At 54.3% G+C, this 16,241-nt stretch overlaps 1 protein-coding gene across 1 annotated transcript; it reads right to left on the bottom strand.

Annotated features, from left to right (window-relative positions):
• Nucleotides 1-3,914: 3,914 nt before the first annotated feature.
• On the bottom strand, nt 3,915-4,928 carry LOC101972497 (olfactory receptor 1f45). Its single transcript, XM_021731436.2, has one exon. The coding sequence runs from the start codon at nt 4,910-4,912 to the stop codon at nt 3,971-3,973; it is 942 nt and encodes a 313-aa protein (XP_021587111.2). The 5' UTR covers nt 4,913-4,928; the 3' UTR covers nt 3,915-3,970.
• Between the last annotated feature and the right edge of the window lie 11,313 nt (nt 4,929-16,241).

Raw genomic sequence — 16,241 nt, 5'->3', positions numbered from 1 at the left:
CCTGGTACCCCCCTTAAAAATGATTAAAATGGTTAACTGTATAAAGTATAAATAAAATATGTATATTTATTTTTTTTATAATGTAAAAAAGTAGCAAAAATACAACTAAAAGCATTTGTTGAACACTCACTCTATGCTAGGCACTGAGTGTTTTAGAAGCACCGTCTCGGGGTTTACAGATGTTGGCTGCTCCCACATCACCTCCGACGTTTGTCCATGTCTTACTTTGGGTTTCCCCAAAACAAGGGAGGTGGTCCCAGAAAGAACGGTGAGGGCGTAGGGAAAGGGGGCGGAGGGGAGACACATTCATGAACGGAAACCGGCACTTGGCCTCCTGTGGAATCTTCTGAGCAACTGATGCAGGATTCTTCAAAGTCATCCCACTGAAGTGTTTAGGGGGCTGGAAGGAATTGCCCACCAATTTTTTTAAATTAATTAATTTATTTTTAGTTTTCAGTGGACACATCTTTATTTTATTTGTATGTGGTGCTGAGGATTGAACCTAGCGTCCCTTGCGTGCCAGGTGAGCGCACTACGGCTTGAGCCACATCCCCAGCCCTGCCCACAAATTCTTGGCCTTCAGTGGTTGACAGTTGTGCCTTAACCTATTTTCTGTTCCTGTAAAGATCTTACTGGATCATTAATAAAGGAAAGAGGCTTCCTTTGCCTTGTGGTCCCAAGGAAGGGAAGTCCAACAGGGTGCAGTCAGTTTTCCATCACTATAACAAAGTACCGGAGATAGCGAATTTTATAAAGAGAAAAGGTTATTTGGGCTCACAGTTCGGAGGTTCCAGTAATGATCCATTGATCCCATTGTTTGGGGCCTGTGGCAAGGCAGCACATCATGGTGGCAGCAAGTGGCCGGGCAAAATCCCTCACCTCATCAGCCAGGAAGCCAAAAGGAGGAAGGAGAAGGGGCTGGGTCCCTCGGTTCCTCTTGAGGGACGGGCGCTGCTTCGCTCATGGTGGAGCGTGGAAGGGCGCTGGCACGTGGTGTGCAGAAGAGACAACGCGACAGGTGGCTCGCTTCCTAACAGCCCGCTCCTGCAGTCCCTGCTCCAGCCTGGCGCTCGAGGTCCCCAGCGGCCTGTGCTGAGGCTGTATCTGTCTGTCTGCCAAAGCTTCCATCACTTACTCAATGTTTTTTTTCTCTTTAAATATATCATTTTTTAAAAAATGTAAAGTAGGGCTGGGGTTGTAGCTCGGTGGCAGAGTGCCGGCCTGGCACTCCTAGCCTTGGGTTCCGTCCAAGCCCTGCAAAAAATAGACATGAACGTGTGACTCTGTAGCTACGTTGTATTCTCCTTCAGTCTCCCTAAGGTGAGACAGTGTTGGTGACTAAGTTTTCACCTGTGGAGGGTGAATGCAGATTCCGTGTGTCCTTCTGGAGGAGACTTAGCTCCTCCTGCTCCCATTTCCCCCACAGTTGACACCCTTGTCCTTGGGTGATACGGTCTAAGAAATCCCTGCCCCCGTGGATTCTGGAAGCCACCGATAGTACTCGGCCTTCTGTATCCTATGTTTTCCCTACACCTACCTAATTATGATAAAGTTTAATTTATACATTAAGCATGAGAATAACAATAACTAACCATAAAATAGAATAATTATAACAATATCCTGTAGGAAAAGTTATATGAATGTGGCCTCTCTCAAAATATCCTGTTAGGCTGTACTCACCCTTCTTGGGATGATGTGACCATGTGTACATGGTGATGTGAAATAAGGCAAATGACATAGGCATTATGACACAGCATAGGGTTACTATGTAAGGGTTATTTCAACATAAGGACTATGATATAGGGACACTCTATCTGAAACCAAGATGGCTGCCAGGTAACTAACGGGTGGGTAGCATATACAGCCTGTACACACTGGACATAGGGATGATTCATGCCCTGGGTGGGATGGCTTGAGAAGTCATCATGTTACCTAGAATACCTTGCAGTTAGCAACTTACAAATTATTTATTTCTGGAAATTTCCATTTAATCCTTACAGACTGTGGTTGAGTGTGCATAATTGAAGCTACAGTGTGCAACACTGTGGATGAGAGAGCTGAGCACAGAAGTGTGTGCCTGAAATTCCAGGGGCCTGAGAGGCTGAGGCAGGAGGATTGCAAGTTTAAAGCCAGCCTCAGGAACTTAGTAAGATCCTGTCTAATATAAAAAGCGAAAGGCGCTGGGGAGGTGGCTCAGTGGTAGAGCAGCTCTGGGTTTGGTCCTCTGCACTACAGACAAAGCAACAACCACCACAAACTGTGGATGAGGGAAGACCTGTTGAACACAGGAACATAGACAGCCTGCGACCCAGCTTGCAGACAAGGCGATGCCTTAGGTTTGCTAAGGACAGAAGATGGAAGAAACCTAGAATCGGGCTATGGTTTGAACAACTCACCCCAAAAGCATGTATTGGAAATTTAATCCCCAGTGTTTGGGGAGGTGGGGCCTAACGAGAGGCAATTAGATCACAAGGTGGAGCGAATGAGTGAATGCCGGTTATTGCAGGAGTGGCTTTATCATTGTGAGAGTGGATTTATTACAAAGAGGAGTTCAGTTCCCTTTTATTCTCTCTCCCTTTTACCCTTTCTCCTCCCCAGGATGAGGCATTGAGGGGGCCCTTGTCCTGGACTTCCCAGCCTCCAGAAGGGTGAGGATATACATTTTGTTATAGCAGCCCTGGCAAACTGATACGGCAAGAAGGCCATTCATTCTAACTGGTACAGAGGTTGGTACCAGAAGTGGGGTGTTTGCCTTATGAAAATGGTTGCATTAGCTTAGTGGCCAGGAGGCAAAGACATCAGCATTGCAGACTGTCGAGCTGGGGACCGTTGCCACACCAAAGAACATTTGGGAAGACCATCATCTGCGAATAGCTGTAGGGCTGGCCATGTGTCCTCCTAGTCTGTGCTTCTAGAATGATTAGAAAGAAAAAGGGATGCCACTTTATATTGGCTGCTTTTTTGCTGCTTTTGGAAAACCATGATAAGAAATAGAGAGTCTTAGCAAGAACTAGCCACCTCTCAGGATTGGATGAGCCAAAGGGTTTCTGCCTCCCAGGCAGTAACAGCGGGGCTCTTGCCATCTTCCCAAGGCTATTGATTCAGAGAACCTCAAGTAGCATCTGTCTCCTGAGAGTGACAAAGGTGTGGTAGTTCAAGGAATTAAACAGACACAAGGGCTCAGCTAGCAAAGAGCAAAGAGCACTGCCGCAGTCTGGCTGGGCACAATTCAGGAGCCACTTGTCAAAAGAAACAAACTTTATTTTTAGAACCACACACACACCCCCCCCCCCACCACACAGCTCTTCAGGAAAACCTTCAGAGCCCAACTGCCACCAGGGCTTCCCACAAGCCTCTCAACCTCCCCCACTCCTCCTGCTCTTGAGGCCAATTGGCCTGGTCACGTGGGCGGAGCCAAAAAAGTCCCCCAATGAGCAGCTCCTGGTCTGAAAGGGCAGGGAAACAGCCCAATGAGCATCACCACAGAGGAGCCAATCAGCTGGCAGCTAGATGTTGCTGGGGCTGCTGTGAGCCAATCATCAGCTGGCAGCTGGAAGTTTGCTGGCAGCTGGAAGTTTGCTGGGGCCCCTTCGGCTCTCAACAGAGCACCCGCTGTATTCCCGGCAGTGGGTGAACCAGAAGCAGTGGGACCAGAGTTCTGCTCAAGTGTTTCAAGAAACAGAATCCAGAGCAGGACTTGAATCCTGGCCTCTCTGGTTTCCGGGTTCATTTAAAACCCGTGTGTTCTCCAGGCTGGAGTGTAGACTCCAGGGTCAGGGATTTGTTCATTTCTCCTACATCCTCATCCCATGACAGAGCATCTAGAGCAGAATAGATGCCCCAAAAACAGGTGTTGGAAGAATGAAAAAAAAAATGATAATAATAGAAAGCAATGTGAAGGCAACATTTAAGATGGGGAGGTTTAGGACGGGGGCATCCTATGTGGCTCCTGGACCTCCCAACCCTCCAGTCATTTAATAAAACCCGGCTTCCTGCTGATGAGGGCCCCCAAGGCTCCCTTCATGTCGCTGTTGCGCAGGCTGTAGATGAAGGGGTTCAGCATGGGGGTGACCACGGTGTACATCACTGCAGCCGCCGTGTCCTTCTGGGCCGTGTGGGAGGACATGGGGCTGAAGTAAACCCCAATGAGTGTCCCGTAGAACAGGGACACCACACACAGATGCGAGCCACAGGTGGAGAAAGCCTTGCGTTTTCCGCCCGCGGACGGGACCCTCAGCACGGCCGCTGCGATGCGCGTGTAGGAGACCAGGATGCCCGCGAAGGGCACGATGATGGGCAGGGCGCCCACCGTGTCCACCAGCACCTGGTTGAGGAAGGTGTCGGAGCAGGCCAGCTTCAGCAGGGGGCTGAGATCGCAGAAGAAATGGGGGACCTGGTTGTGGGTGCAGAAAGAGAGGCGGGTCAGGAGGACAGTGTGGGTCAGGGCGTTCCCGAAGGCGGCTGTCCAAGACAGGGCCACCAGGAGGCCGCAGAGCCGGGGCGTGACAGTCGTGGCGTAATGCAGAGGGTGACAGATGGCCGCGTAGCGGTCATAGGCCATGGCGGTCAGCAGGAAGCTGTCGGTGCCAGCGAACCAGATGAAGAAGAACATCTGGGTCAGGCAGCCGGAGTAGGGGATCCCCCTGCGTCCCGACGCGTGGTTGGCCAGCATCTTGGGGACGGTGGTGGAGGTGAAGCAGACGTCCACGGAGGCCAGGTTGGCCAGGAAGAAGTACATGGGCGTGTGCAGCCGGGGGTCGGCGACGATGGCCAGGATGATGAGCAGGTTCCCCAGCCCCGTGACCAGGTACATGGACAGGAAGGCGATGAACAGGAGCCGCCGCTGCCTGGGGTCCTCCGAGAGGCCCAGGAGCAGGAACTCGGAGACCCGGGTGAGGTTGGCTCCTTCCATGACGCCCCTGGACCATCAGCAAGGGAGGGGAGCTGTCCGTGGTGCCGACCCGGGTCAGCCCCTCCCCCCTCCCCCGGTGTCCCCCTCCCAGGTCCCTCCCTCTGGTGGGTGCAGATATTCGACAGATCCCTCCGCCACCCCCGCAGCAGATCCCCCTCCCCCGCCCGCCGGCTCCATCCTCAGCAGAAAACACCGGGGTGGACACTGTTCATCCCAGCGCCCGCTCACGGGATGTCGCCTACAGCTTGGGGACAACTCCATGCAACTGACCATTTCTTAGGGCCACCACCTCCCGCTCTGTGCTTAAGGCTCCATCTGGCCGCAGGGGCAGGCTGAGCCTGCGTCCATCCTAAAGTGGAAGTCCTGGGACCAGACACCCCCAGGAGTGTCGCTCCGCTGGTGAGGGACAGGGCTCCTGGTTGAATCCCGTTTCCTCATTTCTGAGGGTTCCCGGTAGAACGTGGGTCCTCGGAGGCGGGATCACCCCCCTCTTGCCCCAGGGCAGCCTCCTGGGCCCCGCCCACGTGTCAGCCGCCTGAGGAGACCCTTGAAGCTGTACTGAGGGGGAGGGGCTTGATAGCTCAAGGTGCCAGCACTGCTTGGCTCTGGGGGGCACCTCATGGGAGATGGCATCACATGGTGGGAGCACTGTGAGGGGGGAGACCCCATGGGGACACAGGGAGTCCCCAGTGGAGGGTGGCCGGCCAGGGCCAGTGAGAACTCCCCTCCTCCCCTCCAAGGTCAGCACCCTAAGGTGACCTGAACGTCCCCCAGGAGGCCCCACCTCTAAAGGCTCCGCCCTCTGACATCTCAACAATGGGGGCCGGGCTGCCCCCATGAACCTTTAGGGGACACTCAACCACATCCAAACCACAGCCCCCTTCCTCCCATTCTTCCCCTGGGCACTCACTGGGCCTTCTGGGCGTGTCCATGAATGAGCTACTCACCCTCAACCCCCGACTCGGAACTTGCCTTGGGAAGTCCTCGGGCTAGGGCACAGAGGGCGGAGCGCCCCCGGCTTGGAGAGAATCCCTTTCTTAGCGCTGGCAGCTACCCCTCCCTCTGCTGCCCGGGACCTCGACCCTCCTCAAACACATGGCCCATCAAGGGCCACCAGGTAGCCTGTCGCTGATCCAGGATTGACAGCTGCCAGCGGGCACCAGGACGGTCATCCTGTGGCTAATCCAGAGGTACTCATCACTGGCTGATGAATAGCATCGTAGGACCTCAGAGGACAGGGAGACTGTCACAGAAAAACCAAGAGCAGACCCCTCATTCCAGGCTGCAGCTGTTGAGTGGTGCCGGGGTCTTGGCCAAGTGGGCACCTGGAAAGAGCCACCTGGCCCCTGTCGGTGGCTGTGCTTGTGAAATCCTCTGCGCACCAGGGAAGGTACCCGTTTATCATCACCCTTAAATTTCAAGGTCGGTTTTGGTGTTGAAAAGTTAAGATTTACTTTGTTTTTTGTTGGGTTTTTTTTTTTTCAGTTTTTTGTATAAGTCAAAAGTATGTGACTTTTTCTTTTTCTTTTTTTTTTTTTTTTTTGGTGCTGGGGATTTAACCCAGGGGCAATTTACCACTGAGCTACATACATCCCCAGTCCTTATTTTTATTAGTTGTTGATGGACCTTTATTTTATGTGTTTACATGTGGTGCTGAGGATCAAACCCAGGGCCTCACACATGCTAGCGAGCGCTCTACAGCTGAGCCACAACCCCAGCCCCTGCTGGGATTAATCTTTAAAAATCTTTTAAGAGGCTGGGGTTGGGGCTCAGTGGTAGAGCGCTTGCCTAGCATATGTGAGGCCCTGGGTTCCATCCTCAGCACCACATAAAAATAAATAAAGGTATTGTGACCATCTACAGCTAAATTTTTAAAAAATCTTTTAAAAAATTTTAAAAAACAGACAGGCCTGATGGTGCATTGCTAGTTATCCGAGCAGCTCAGGAGGCTGAGACAGGAGGATCCCAAGTTCAAAGCCAGCCTCAGCAACTTAGCAAGACTCTAAGCAACTTAACAAGACCCTGTCTAAATAAATAAATAAATAAATAAATAAAAGACCCCTGTAATTGACACTTAATGATCGTCCATATCTCGGGGTCCAATGCGATCGGTCAGTACATGAATACGATGCTTGATGATTGGCTGTAAGGGCCGGTGACTCGAGCCTGGACTCCATCCCGGGGAACGTCAGCTCCATCCCTCTGGGTGGTTCACACCCCCAAATCTTGGAGTCACCGCCAACTGCCTTGCTCTGCACCCACCCCCCACCCAGCACCTGACCAGTCTCACACTCTCCTCCACTGCGCCATGTCCTCACCACGGGGATCTGGGAGTGTCACCTAACTGGTTTGTCCTCTTCCACTCCTGCCCCATGGTCTCCCGGCCACATGACCGTCAGGGAAATCCTTCTGGAACGTCCATCTGTTTCCTCAGCACGTGGTCTAGAGCCACCGTTGGAGAAAACCCAGTTTTTCCGCTCAGTTGCCTGAGACCCTGTTGGCCGCCCCGCCCCGCCACCTCTGGGTGCCTCCTCTCCCTCCTGCTGGTTTGGGTGCCTTGGTGCTCCTTGGACCCGGGCACGCTCCTGCCTCAGGGCTTTGCGCCCCCCTTCTCTCTGCTTAGAATTATTCCCCCCCCCCCCACCGCTGAGCTCTTCTTTCTCTCCCTGGCCTCCACGATAAAATCCCCATCGAGCAGGTGGAAGAACTTTCACAGCCGTAAGTCAGATCTGGGCCTCCACAAAGTCTGTCCCCATGCAGTTAGAACCTGCACCTTCCGCCCCGGCTGACCTCCCCCATTTCAAGTCAGGCCCCTGCCCCCCAGCCACAGGGGTCTCTTGGTCCAAGAATGGTCCTGCCTCAGGACCTTGACACCTGCTCGGGACAGCTCTCCCTGCGGACTTCTCTCCAGTCTTTAAGGTCGACTCCAAGTGCCTCCTTTGCCTGTAGCTCAGCCGTGGCTGCCCGGCCTTCCCTTGTCTTACGAGTCGTGTGTCTGGACTGGAGAGGGGTCTCCCTGGACCGGTCACCTGCTGCCATCTCCCTCCCGCCTTGGACAGGAAGTCTACGCATCCTGGTTACTGTGTCCACTACTCAGGGAACACCTTCAGGGAACAGGAATTCTGAGACCTGGCTCCCCACCCACCTCTCCTGTGACTGAAGTCCCCTCCAGGGGCTCGTGTGCCCGCTCCAGTGTGAAAGCTACTACAACACTGTGCTGACCAGGAGGCCAGGGCGAGAGGAGGCCGGCCCGTGTCCAGCACAGAGGCGATTTGTTTTTCTTTCTTTTTTTGTGGAGGGTACCAGGATGGAACCCAGGGGCGCTTAATCACTGAGCCACCTCCCCAGCCCTTTTTTATATATTTTTTTAATCTAGAGACAGGGTCTCACTGAGTTGCTTAGGGCCTCGCTAAGTTGCTGAGGCTGGCTTTGAACTCACGATCCTCCTGCCTCGGCCTCCTGAGCTGCTGGGATTCCAGGTGTGCCCCACTGCGCCCGGCCAGGTGTAATTTTTAAAAATACTTTTGATCCATGGGTGACCGAATCCACGGACGTGGGAACCAGGGATGTGGAGGGCCGCTGTGGCATTCATGGGCACATTCTACAGTGTCAAGAAATAACGGAGACCGGATGATCCAGGATGTTGATTATGTCTGAAACACACAGGTGGAGAGGGTAGATACAGAAAGAGAAGTAGGTGATAGACCAGTGGGTTAATAGGAAGACAGGTTATAGAAGATGGATAAAAAGATAGAAGGTTAATCAGTGGACAGGCAGAAAGGTAGACAGAGACAGCAGAGATGGCTGACGCAGGGTGCAGAACTATCATCCCAGGGGCTGGGGAGGCCGAGGCAGGAGGATCGGGAGTTCAAAGTCAGCCTCAGCAACAGCGAGGCCCTAAGCAGCTCAGTGAGACCCTGCCTCTAAATAAAATACAGAAAGGGCTGGGGAGGGGGCTCAGTGGTCGAGCGCCCCTGAGTTCAATCCCCAGTACCGAACCCTCCCCAAAAAGGTAGCAGAGAAGATAGATCTGCAGAGGAGAGGAGGCCGGGCAGACAGGCAGCGAACAAGACGGTGGGGAGGGATGGATGGATGGACGGCAGCTAGAGGGATGGACGCCGGGTAGGGAGAGAGAAAGGGAGAACCGCAGTGGAGGTTCATGGGGGTGAGAGCGGGTGGGGGCCTTCTTTCTACCCGAGACCGTCCCCTTCCTCACGGGGTGGTGACCGGAAGCCGGCTCCTGGGTTTATGGGGCTCATTTTGGCTGTGGGGGCCAGACGCCTTCGCTTGACCTGACATGGCGCTGAGGATGGCGCTCCCGCTGAGCCCAGCCCCGGCCCCCCGCTTGGACCTTCCGCTGTCCCTTTTCAATGCCCGAGGACAAGCTCCACCACCAGACCCTCCCAGGGAGGGACTCTCCCCTCCTCCTACAGAATGAGGAAGTTCAAAGAGAATAATTAAGCACTCAGGGTTTTATAGTCTCATTCTAAAGCTCTTAAAATCGCCAGGCAGAACTCAGAGGGGGAGCCTCTCGGCAGGACTTCCCGAGTCCTTCTACTCTCCCTACACAGACAAGTGAGCCCAGAGAGGCAAAGCCACTTCCCCCAGGTCACACAGCAGGCTTGGCTGCAGACTCCACTGCACGCTGCTTGCCGAGGCCCCTCTCCTTCCACTGCCTGGCCCTCTCTGTCCCCACTCACCTGTGGGAGGTGTCGCTCCAGCTTTGGAGACGTGTGGCAGGAGGGGAGCCAGCCCTGCCTGGATGATGTCCTGAGCTGGGTGTGACACAGGAGGCAGACCTCGCCCCCCGCTGGGGAGCCCAGGACCTGGCAGAGCACACGGCCCCCTCCATCTCACCCCTGGGCTGGGTCCCTGGTGTCTCATTAGGACACCTGCTAATTGCCTGCTCTGTGCGCTGTCCCCGCTGGGCCACCTCTTAGGGAGGGAAGGCCTCCCTGGCCCATCCGGACTTCTCCCTCCACACCTGCTGAGCAGGGCGGCGGGGCGCCGGGCCTCTTTGGGGGACCTCCCTGCAGAGCACGGTTCCGAGTGTTCCCTCAGCGCCCCGGCACCTGGCCAAGCCCTGGGGCACATCTCTGGCTGTCCACGGCCGGAAGCAACAACTTCTTAACATTTATCTCTTTGTTATTGATTTAAATTATTTAAAAAAAATATTTTATTAACTTATTGGTGCTGAGAATGGAACCAGGGCCTCACACATGCCAGGCCAGCGCTCTGCCCCTGGGCCCCGTCCCCAGGTCTGTTTTGTGTTAGAGACAGGGTCTCGCTGAGTGGCTGAGCGCCTCACTGTTGCTGAGGCTGGCTTTGAACTCGAGATTCTCCTGTCTCAGCCTCCGGAGCTGCTGGGATCACAGGCGTGCACCACCGCACCCAGCCTCTATAACTATTTCTTATCCTTCATTCTATTCTAGAAAAAGCTTTCTCAAGCCTCAGGGCCTTTGCACATGTGGCCCGTCCACTTGGAACACCCCTATCCCTCCTGACAGATGAGCCCAAGCCCTGCTGCGGGTGCATTCCTGCCACCGTGCTGCACCTGCAGGACCCCTGCTCTGGCGCATTCTGACATTCTGACTGTCACCCCCAGCCTGGGGTTTCTCCAGGGCAGGGCCTGGGGCTGAGCTTCCTCTGTGTCCCCCAAAGCCCCCCAGCAGGGCCCTGGAAGGCTCTTTTGGCCACGGGCTCTTGCCCACTTGGGTGGACGGTGCTGTGGCTTGGATGCCGTCTGTCTCCTCCGGACTCAGGTGGGAACGCAATGCCCTCATCAGGCGCTAAGAGGTGGCCCGGCGACCCTGAGAAGCCATTAGGGCTCTGCCTTCGCGGATGGATCAGCCCCTCTGTGACCGATGGGGTGGGGTTCTCTTGAAGGGGGGCTGCTGTAAAGGGCAGTCTGCGAGGTCTCTGGCTCTCCCTGTCCCCCCATGTGTGACACCCTGAGCCACCAGATTTGGTCCTTTGACCGAGGACCAGCGCCATGAGCCCAGGGAAGCCTCTTTCCTTTGTAATTGACCCAGCGCGGGGTGCTGTGTTATCAGTGACAGAAACGGGTGCGAAGTCCCCGGGAGGGCCACGCTGTGGTTCCCATGTGCCCGTCGGTCCTGGGTTCACTCTCATGGACACCCACGTGCTCTGAGCCCCAGGCCGGACGAGGAGCTCCTTACCCCGAATGCGGCTCCCAGTGAGAAAGAGAGATCGGGAGCCCTCGCCCGCACGACTAGGCTGTGGTCACAATGTGACCGAGGCTGCAAGAGGTAGAAGCCAGGTGGGGTGCACATTCCTGTAATCCCAGCAACTGGGGAGGCGGAGGCAGGAGGATCTCAAGTCTGAGGCCAACCTGGGCAACTTAGCCAGCCCCTGTCTTGGGGGGAAAAAAACTGGGGTGGGGGACTGGAGTTCAGTGGTAAAGTGCCCTTTGGGTTCGATCCCCCAGATCAGTCAATCAAAGTAGAAAGGATCGTTGTCTTTTTGATTTCGAAATTATTTCGGGGTCATGAAAACTCGTTTTCTTATGGCGCCTTTTACAGGACTTGCTGCAGAGACCGGCTGTCACTTTTCAGTGTCACCACCTTGGGGCGATTTCTGTTAATTGAGTCAAGCTAATGAAGACTGGGTACCTTCCTCAGGCCGAGTGCACATTCCATTCCATTTATTGGTCATGATCTTGGAGCTATGCTTTGATGCTTTGAAAACGTGAGGTTTAAAACTTTTCCCTGTGTGTCCTGAACGCTTTCTGGGACTTCTGAGAGCCCCCAGGAGCCACCCTGGGGCTCAGGGTGTGCAGTAGGCAGAGGGCGATTTTGGAGCCTGGAGAAACGAGCGTGCGGCTCACGGGGCACTGGCGCCCCCTAGCGCCTTCCCTGGGAAACGCGCCCTGTGAGGGTTGAGGACCAACTTCAGTCTGGGGCTGCAGAAGTCCACCTCTGTGGGCCGCCCAGCTCCAACTAGAAGGCGGTGTCCTTTACCCGTCACAGCCTTCCCTTCCCACCTGCCTCCCCCTTGCCATTCCCTCTTCAATCTTTTATTTCTTTTCTTCTCCTATTTTTTGGGGGCTGCTGGGGATGGAACCCAGGGTCTGGCGCATGCTATGCAAGTTCTCTACCACGGAGCTACATTCCCCGGTCGCATTTAATTTATTTCTAGACCATCCTAAGGTTTGATGGATGCACACTAAAAGCACATATTTAGCATGCACCTCTGATAGGTTCTGACATACTCTCAGAAAACACCTTGATGATGTCACTATCACTTTGATTTTTTTAAGTTGTGAAATATTTCAAACTGGGAGAAGAGTTTCAAGGTACAAATAACTCCTCTCAGGCTCTTCAGTTGCCACCGCCCCCCATTTATTTTCTTGCTCCCTCTCTATATACAGTAGATTTCTTTTTCCTGAGCCATTGGAGGGGAGGATGCAGGGTGACAGCTGGATGAGTCAGCTCAGGTGGCCTGTCTCAGTCCCCTTGTGCTGCTATAACAAAACACCAGAGACTGGGCAATTTATAAAGAACAGAAATTTGTTTCTCACAGTTCTGGAGGCTGGGGAGTCCCAGTTCAGGGTGCCATCGGGTCAATGCCATCTGGCAGTGTCCTTACATGGCAAAAGAAAATTTTCTTGGAAACAGGTCTCCATGTTGCCCCAGGCTGGTCTCAAACTTGTGGACTCCAGTGATCCTCCTGCTCCACCTCCTGCGCTGCTGGGAGGAGGCACACGTGTCATCGCGTCGCAGAGGAGCAGAAGAGTGTGCACCCATCCTCACCAGCCCCTTTCCTAACCGTCCTAATCCACTCCTAAAGACAGAGCCCCCATGACTCAGCCACCTCCCCAGAGCAAAGGTCAAGTCTCAACACGCGCCACCCCACGGCGCTGCCAGGACAAAGCACCACGGACCAGGTGGCTTCAGCCACAGAAATGTATTGTCTTGGAATCTGGAGCCTCCGAGTCCAAAACCAAGGTGTGGGCAGGGCGGGCGTCTGCCAAGGGCTCTCTCTCGGGCTTGTGGGCGGCTGGCTGCCTTCTTGCTGTGTCCTCCCTCGGCCTTTCCCCAGTTTCTGTCTGTCCCTCTCTTCTGAGCACACCAGTCCTACTGGTTTGGGTTCCTCCTTCAAGACCCAATTTAAGTATCTCCGTAAAGGTCCTGTCTCTCAAGACAGTCACATCGGATCTTCAGGCCTCCATTTGTGAATTTTGCAGAAACACAAATGAGGCCGTAGCCATGTCCCTCTGCCCCCAATACTCATCGGCTGGGTATTGAAGACGGGCATTTCTTATTCATTGATTTATTGATAGACAGTGGGGACTGAACCCTGGGGCACTACCATTGAGCTACCACCCCATTGCTCCTTTTTTTCTGAGACAAGTTCTCACTACGTTGCCCAGGCTGGCCTCAAACTCGAAATCCTCCTGCCTCCGCCTCCTGAATCCAAGGGCATTCTCTTATGTAACTGCAGTAAATTTATCAAAGTCAAGAAGTTCAGCAGGACACTGTGTCATTGTCTAATGTGGAGTGCGGATCAGACATCGGTGAGTATTGAAAATGTCCATGATTCACAGCAGGCTTCCCCGCCTCTGGCCTAAGACCCACACCAGGATCAGGTCTACCGAACTGCCACGTCTCTTGTTCACCTGAACCGGTTCCTAGGCTTCCCTTGGTCATCACGTGGAATCTTTTTAAATTCAATTAGATTTTTTAAATTTGAAACCGATGGCACAGTCCCTGGGAACATTTTTACAATGGACCCTACTGGCTTCCCCATCCAGGCCGAACCCGTGTTCGGGGCGGAACACCGACAGGGCTGAAGAACCAGGCCAGCTGTGGAATGGGGCGTCCCCCACTGTGGCTGACCATCAGGCACTTCCTCATCCCAGATCCAATTGTCCCGTATCTCAGGGACCACAGAAGAGGCACCGTGTCCTCCTGGGCACTCATGTCAGGAGGCACAGGACGATCTCTCTCCCCGCCTCCCTGGACCGGGAGTCTCCTGCTCAGACGTCTCTGGGGAGACCCAGGAATTGGGGGGCAGGATGCATGAGGAAGAGCCGGCGAACACTGTTTGGGAAAGTGCTCTTGGGGACAGAGGGCACTGGGACTAGAGAGAACTGCTTCTTTCTGGGGCCCCAGCAGGGACAGATTCTCATTCCGTTGTCACATCTCACTGTTTCTCTGAGTTAATGTCGTCTCAGCTGCCAGCTGATTTCCACTTCATCGCTGTCTCGGTGGGGGCCTGGTGGGGGCCTGGTGGGGGCCTCGTGCAGGGTGACAGGCGGGAGGAAGCCCGTTGACTGCAGCGCTGCTCACGAGAGCCACCGAGGGGTCCGTGGGTGGACGAATGGGTGAAGAACAGACGGCACGCGCACAGCGGAACACTAGTCAGCCAGAAAAACAAGGAGAGCCTGTCCTTTGCAGCAGCAGGATAGACCTGGAGGAACGCAGGTTAATAACCGAGCACATCAAGACAAGCACATGTCCCCGCTCAGGGTGAGGGCTGAGACGGCTGACCTCTAACTCTGGTAGAAGAGAGGGGACGAGGGAGTGGGGACAGATGACAGAGGTGCCCAAATACGGCTGGGCAGGAGGAGTAAGATCTAGCTCTCCGCGGCACAGGAGGGCGACTCCGTTTACAGCCAGGTGTCTAGATTTTAGGAAGAACTAGGGGGGAGGAGCTTGTGGGCTCCTGACACCAAGAAATGACCACCGCTTAGGAGATGGGACTGTCCCTCGCCCTCGTGTGCTCCTAACACGTCGTATATGTGTCCACACACGGGTGCGATTCTTCTGTGTCCATTACAAAGAAAGAAGGGACGAAGGTAGAAGCAGGGACAGATGACTGTGATCGTGTCTGGTGGCATCTCCAGCAGGAGACAGGAGTGACTGTGTGGAGGTGGCTGAGGCTGTGACGGCCATGGTGGCAGTGACAGAGAAAAGCGGGGTCTTGCGGCAGAGTGAGGGCAGACAAGCGAGGGCGGAAGAGTCCAGGTCCTGCTCTTGGCACTCCTGACCAGCAGGGAGTCAGGTGTCCCTGTGGACTTGGCCTGGTGGCCTGGGGACAGACTTCGGTGGTTTCTTGCTGAAGGAGCAAGAGCAGCCATTATGTCGCCCCACGCCGTCTCTAAGCTCTGGGGAATTTTAACTCCTTCCTGCAAAGTCTCTCTACCCTTAGCAGTCCTCCGCCTCGAGCTGGCCACTCTGCCAGGCCCCGGTGTGACAGTGGCCGCGTCTTTGCTTGGCTGGGAAGGGATCAACCTCTGTGAAATAGAAATCATTTAGACTTCTTTGCATCCATTCTCTTCGACAAATTTAAATCAAATGAGGATTTTTAGCTCGTGTGCTTTTCCATTAGAACACAGGCTGCCCAGAAATCCCTATTTCAATAAGAAAGTGGTAACCATAGAGGACAATGGTGAATTGTAGAGTTTTCCTCCAAAGAACAGATTATGGGAGGAGAGGTCACAGGAGAAACCTAAGTGCTGGTTACTGTGCCATCCAGAGGCCTCCACCTTTGCCCAGGATGGAAGCCCGGAGCCCTCACTGCAGAAAGGCATACGAATGAGCCAGGCACAGTGGTGCCTGCCCGTAATACCATGGCTCGGGAGGCTGAGGCAGGAGGATCTCCAATTCAAGGCCAGCCTCAGCAAGAGCAAGGTGCTAAGCCACTCAGTGAGACCCTGTCCCTAAATAAAATACAAAACAGGGCTGGGGAGGTGGCTCAGTGGTCGAGGGCCCCTGAGTTCAATCCCTGGTATAAGAATGGGGTGTGTGGCGGACACTGACAGGTGGCTCCCTGAGTCCATCTTCTGTCCCTAATAGTACAGTACCACAGACTCCTAAGTTAGAAGAGATTTATTTTGGCCCATGATCCCGAGGCTCAAGGTCAAGGGGCCACATCTGGCCATGGCCTTCTTTCTGGCAGAGTTCCAAGGTGGCACAGGGCAGGAGCACATGTGTGTGTGTGTTCTGTGTCTCTCCCTCTTCCTCCAGAGCCACCAGGATCCCATCAGGGGCTCCCTCCTAATGACCTTATCTGTCCTCACCAGTCCCAAGGGCCCCCCTGGAGCACCAGGGCTGGGGTAGGTTCCCGTCCTCTGAATACCGCATGATGGCACTTCAGCTCCCACAATAAAAAATGTCTTCTGTTTAAGACCAAAAAAAAAACAAAAAAGAAACAAAAACCACCCTCTTCCTCCTGTGAGTTATTGGGTGACCATTTTTGCTTCCTATGACCCCCCCCCAATACAACTGAAGTCTGAGAGGGGCCTGCAAACAGAGGACAGGCCTCAGCTACAGGGAGGGTCCCTAGGAGAAGAGGGACCACGAGG

Source organism: Ictidomys tridecemlineatus, chromosome 2 (assembly GCF_052094955.1).
Source record: "Ictidomys tridecemlineatus isolate mIctTri1 chromosome 2, mIctTri1.hap1, whole genome shotgun sequence".
Classification (NCBI taxonomy): Eukaryota; Metazoa; Chordata; class Mammalia; order Rodentia; family Sciuridae; genus Ictidomys; species Ictidomys tridecemlineatus.
Note: the sequence above shows the minus strand (reverse complement) of the source record. Positions and strands in the feature narration are given on the sequence as shown.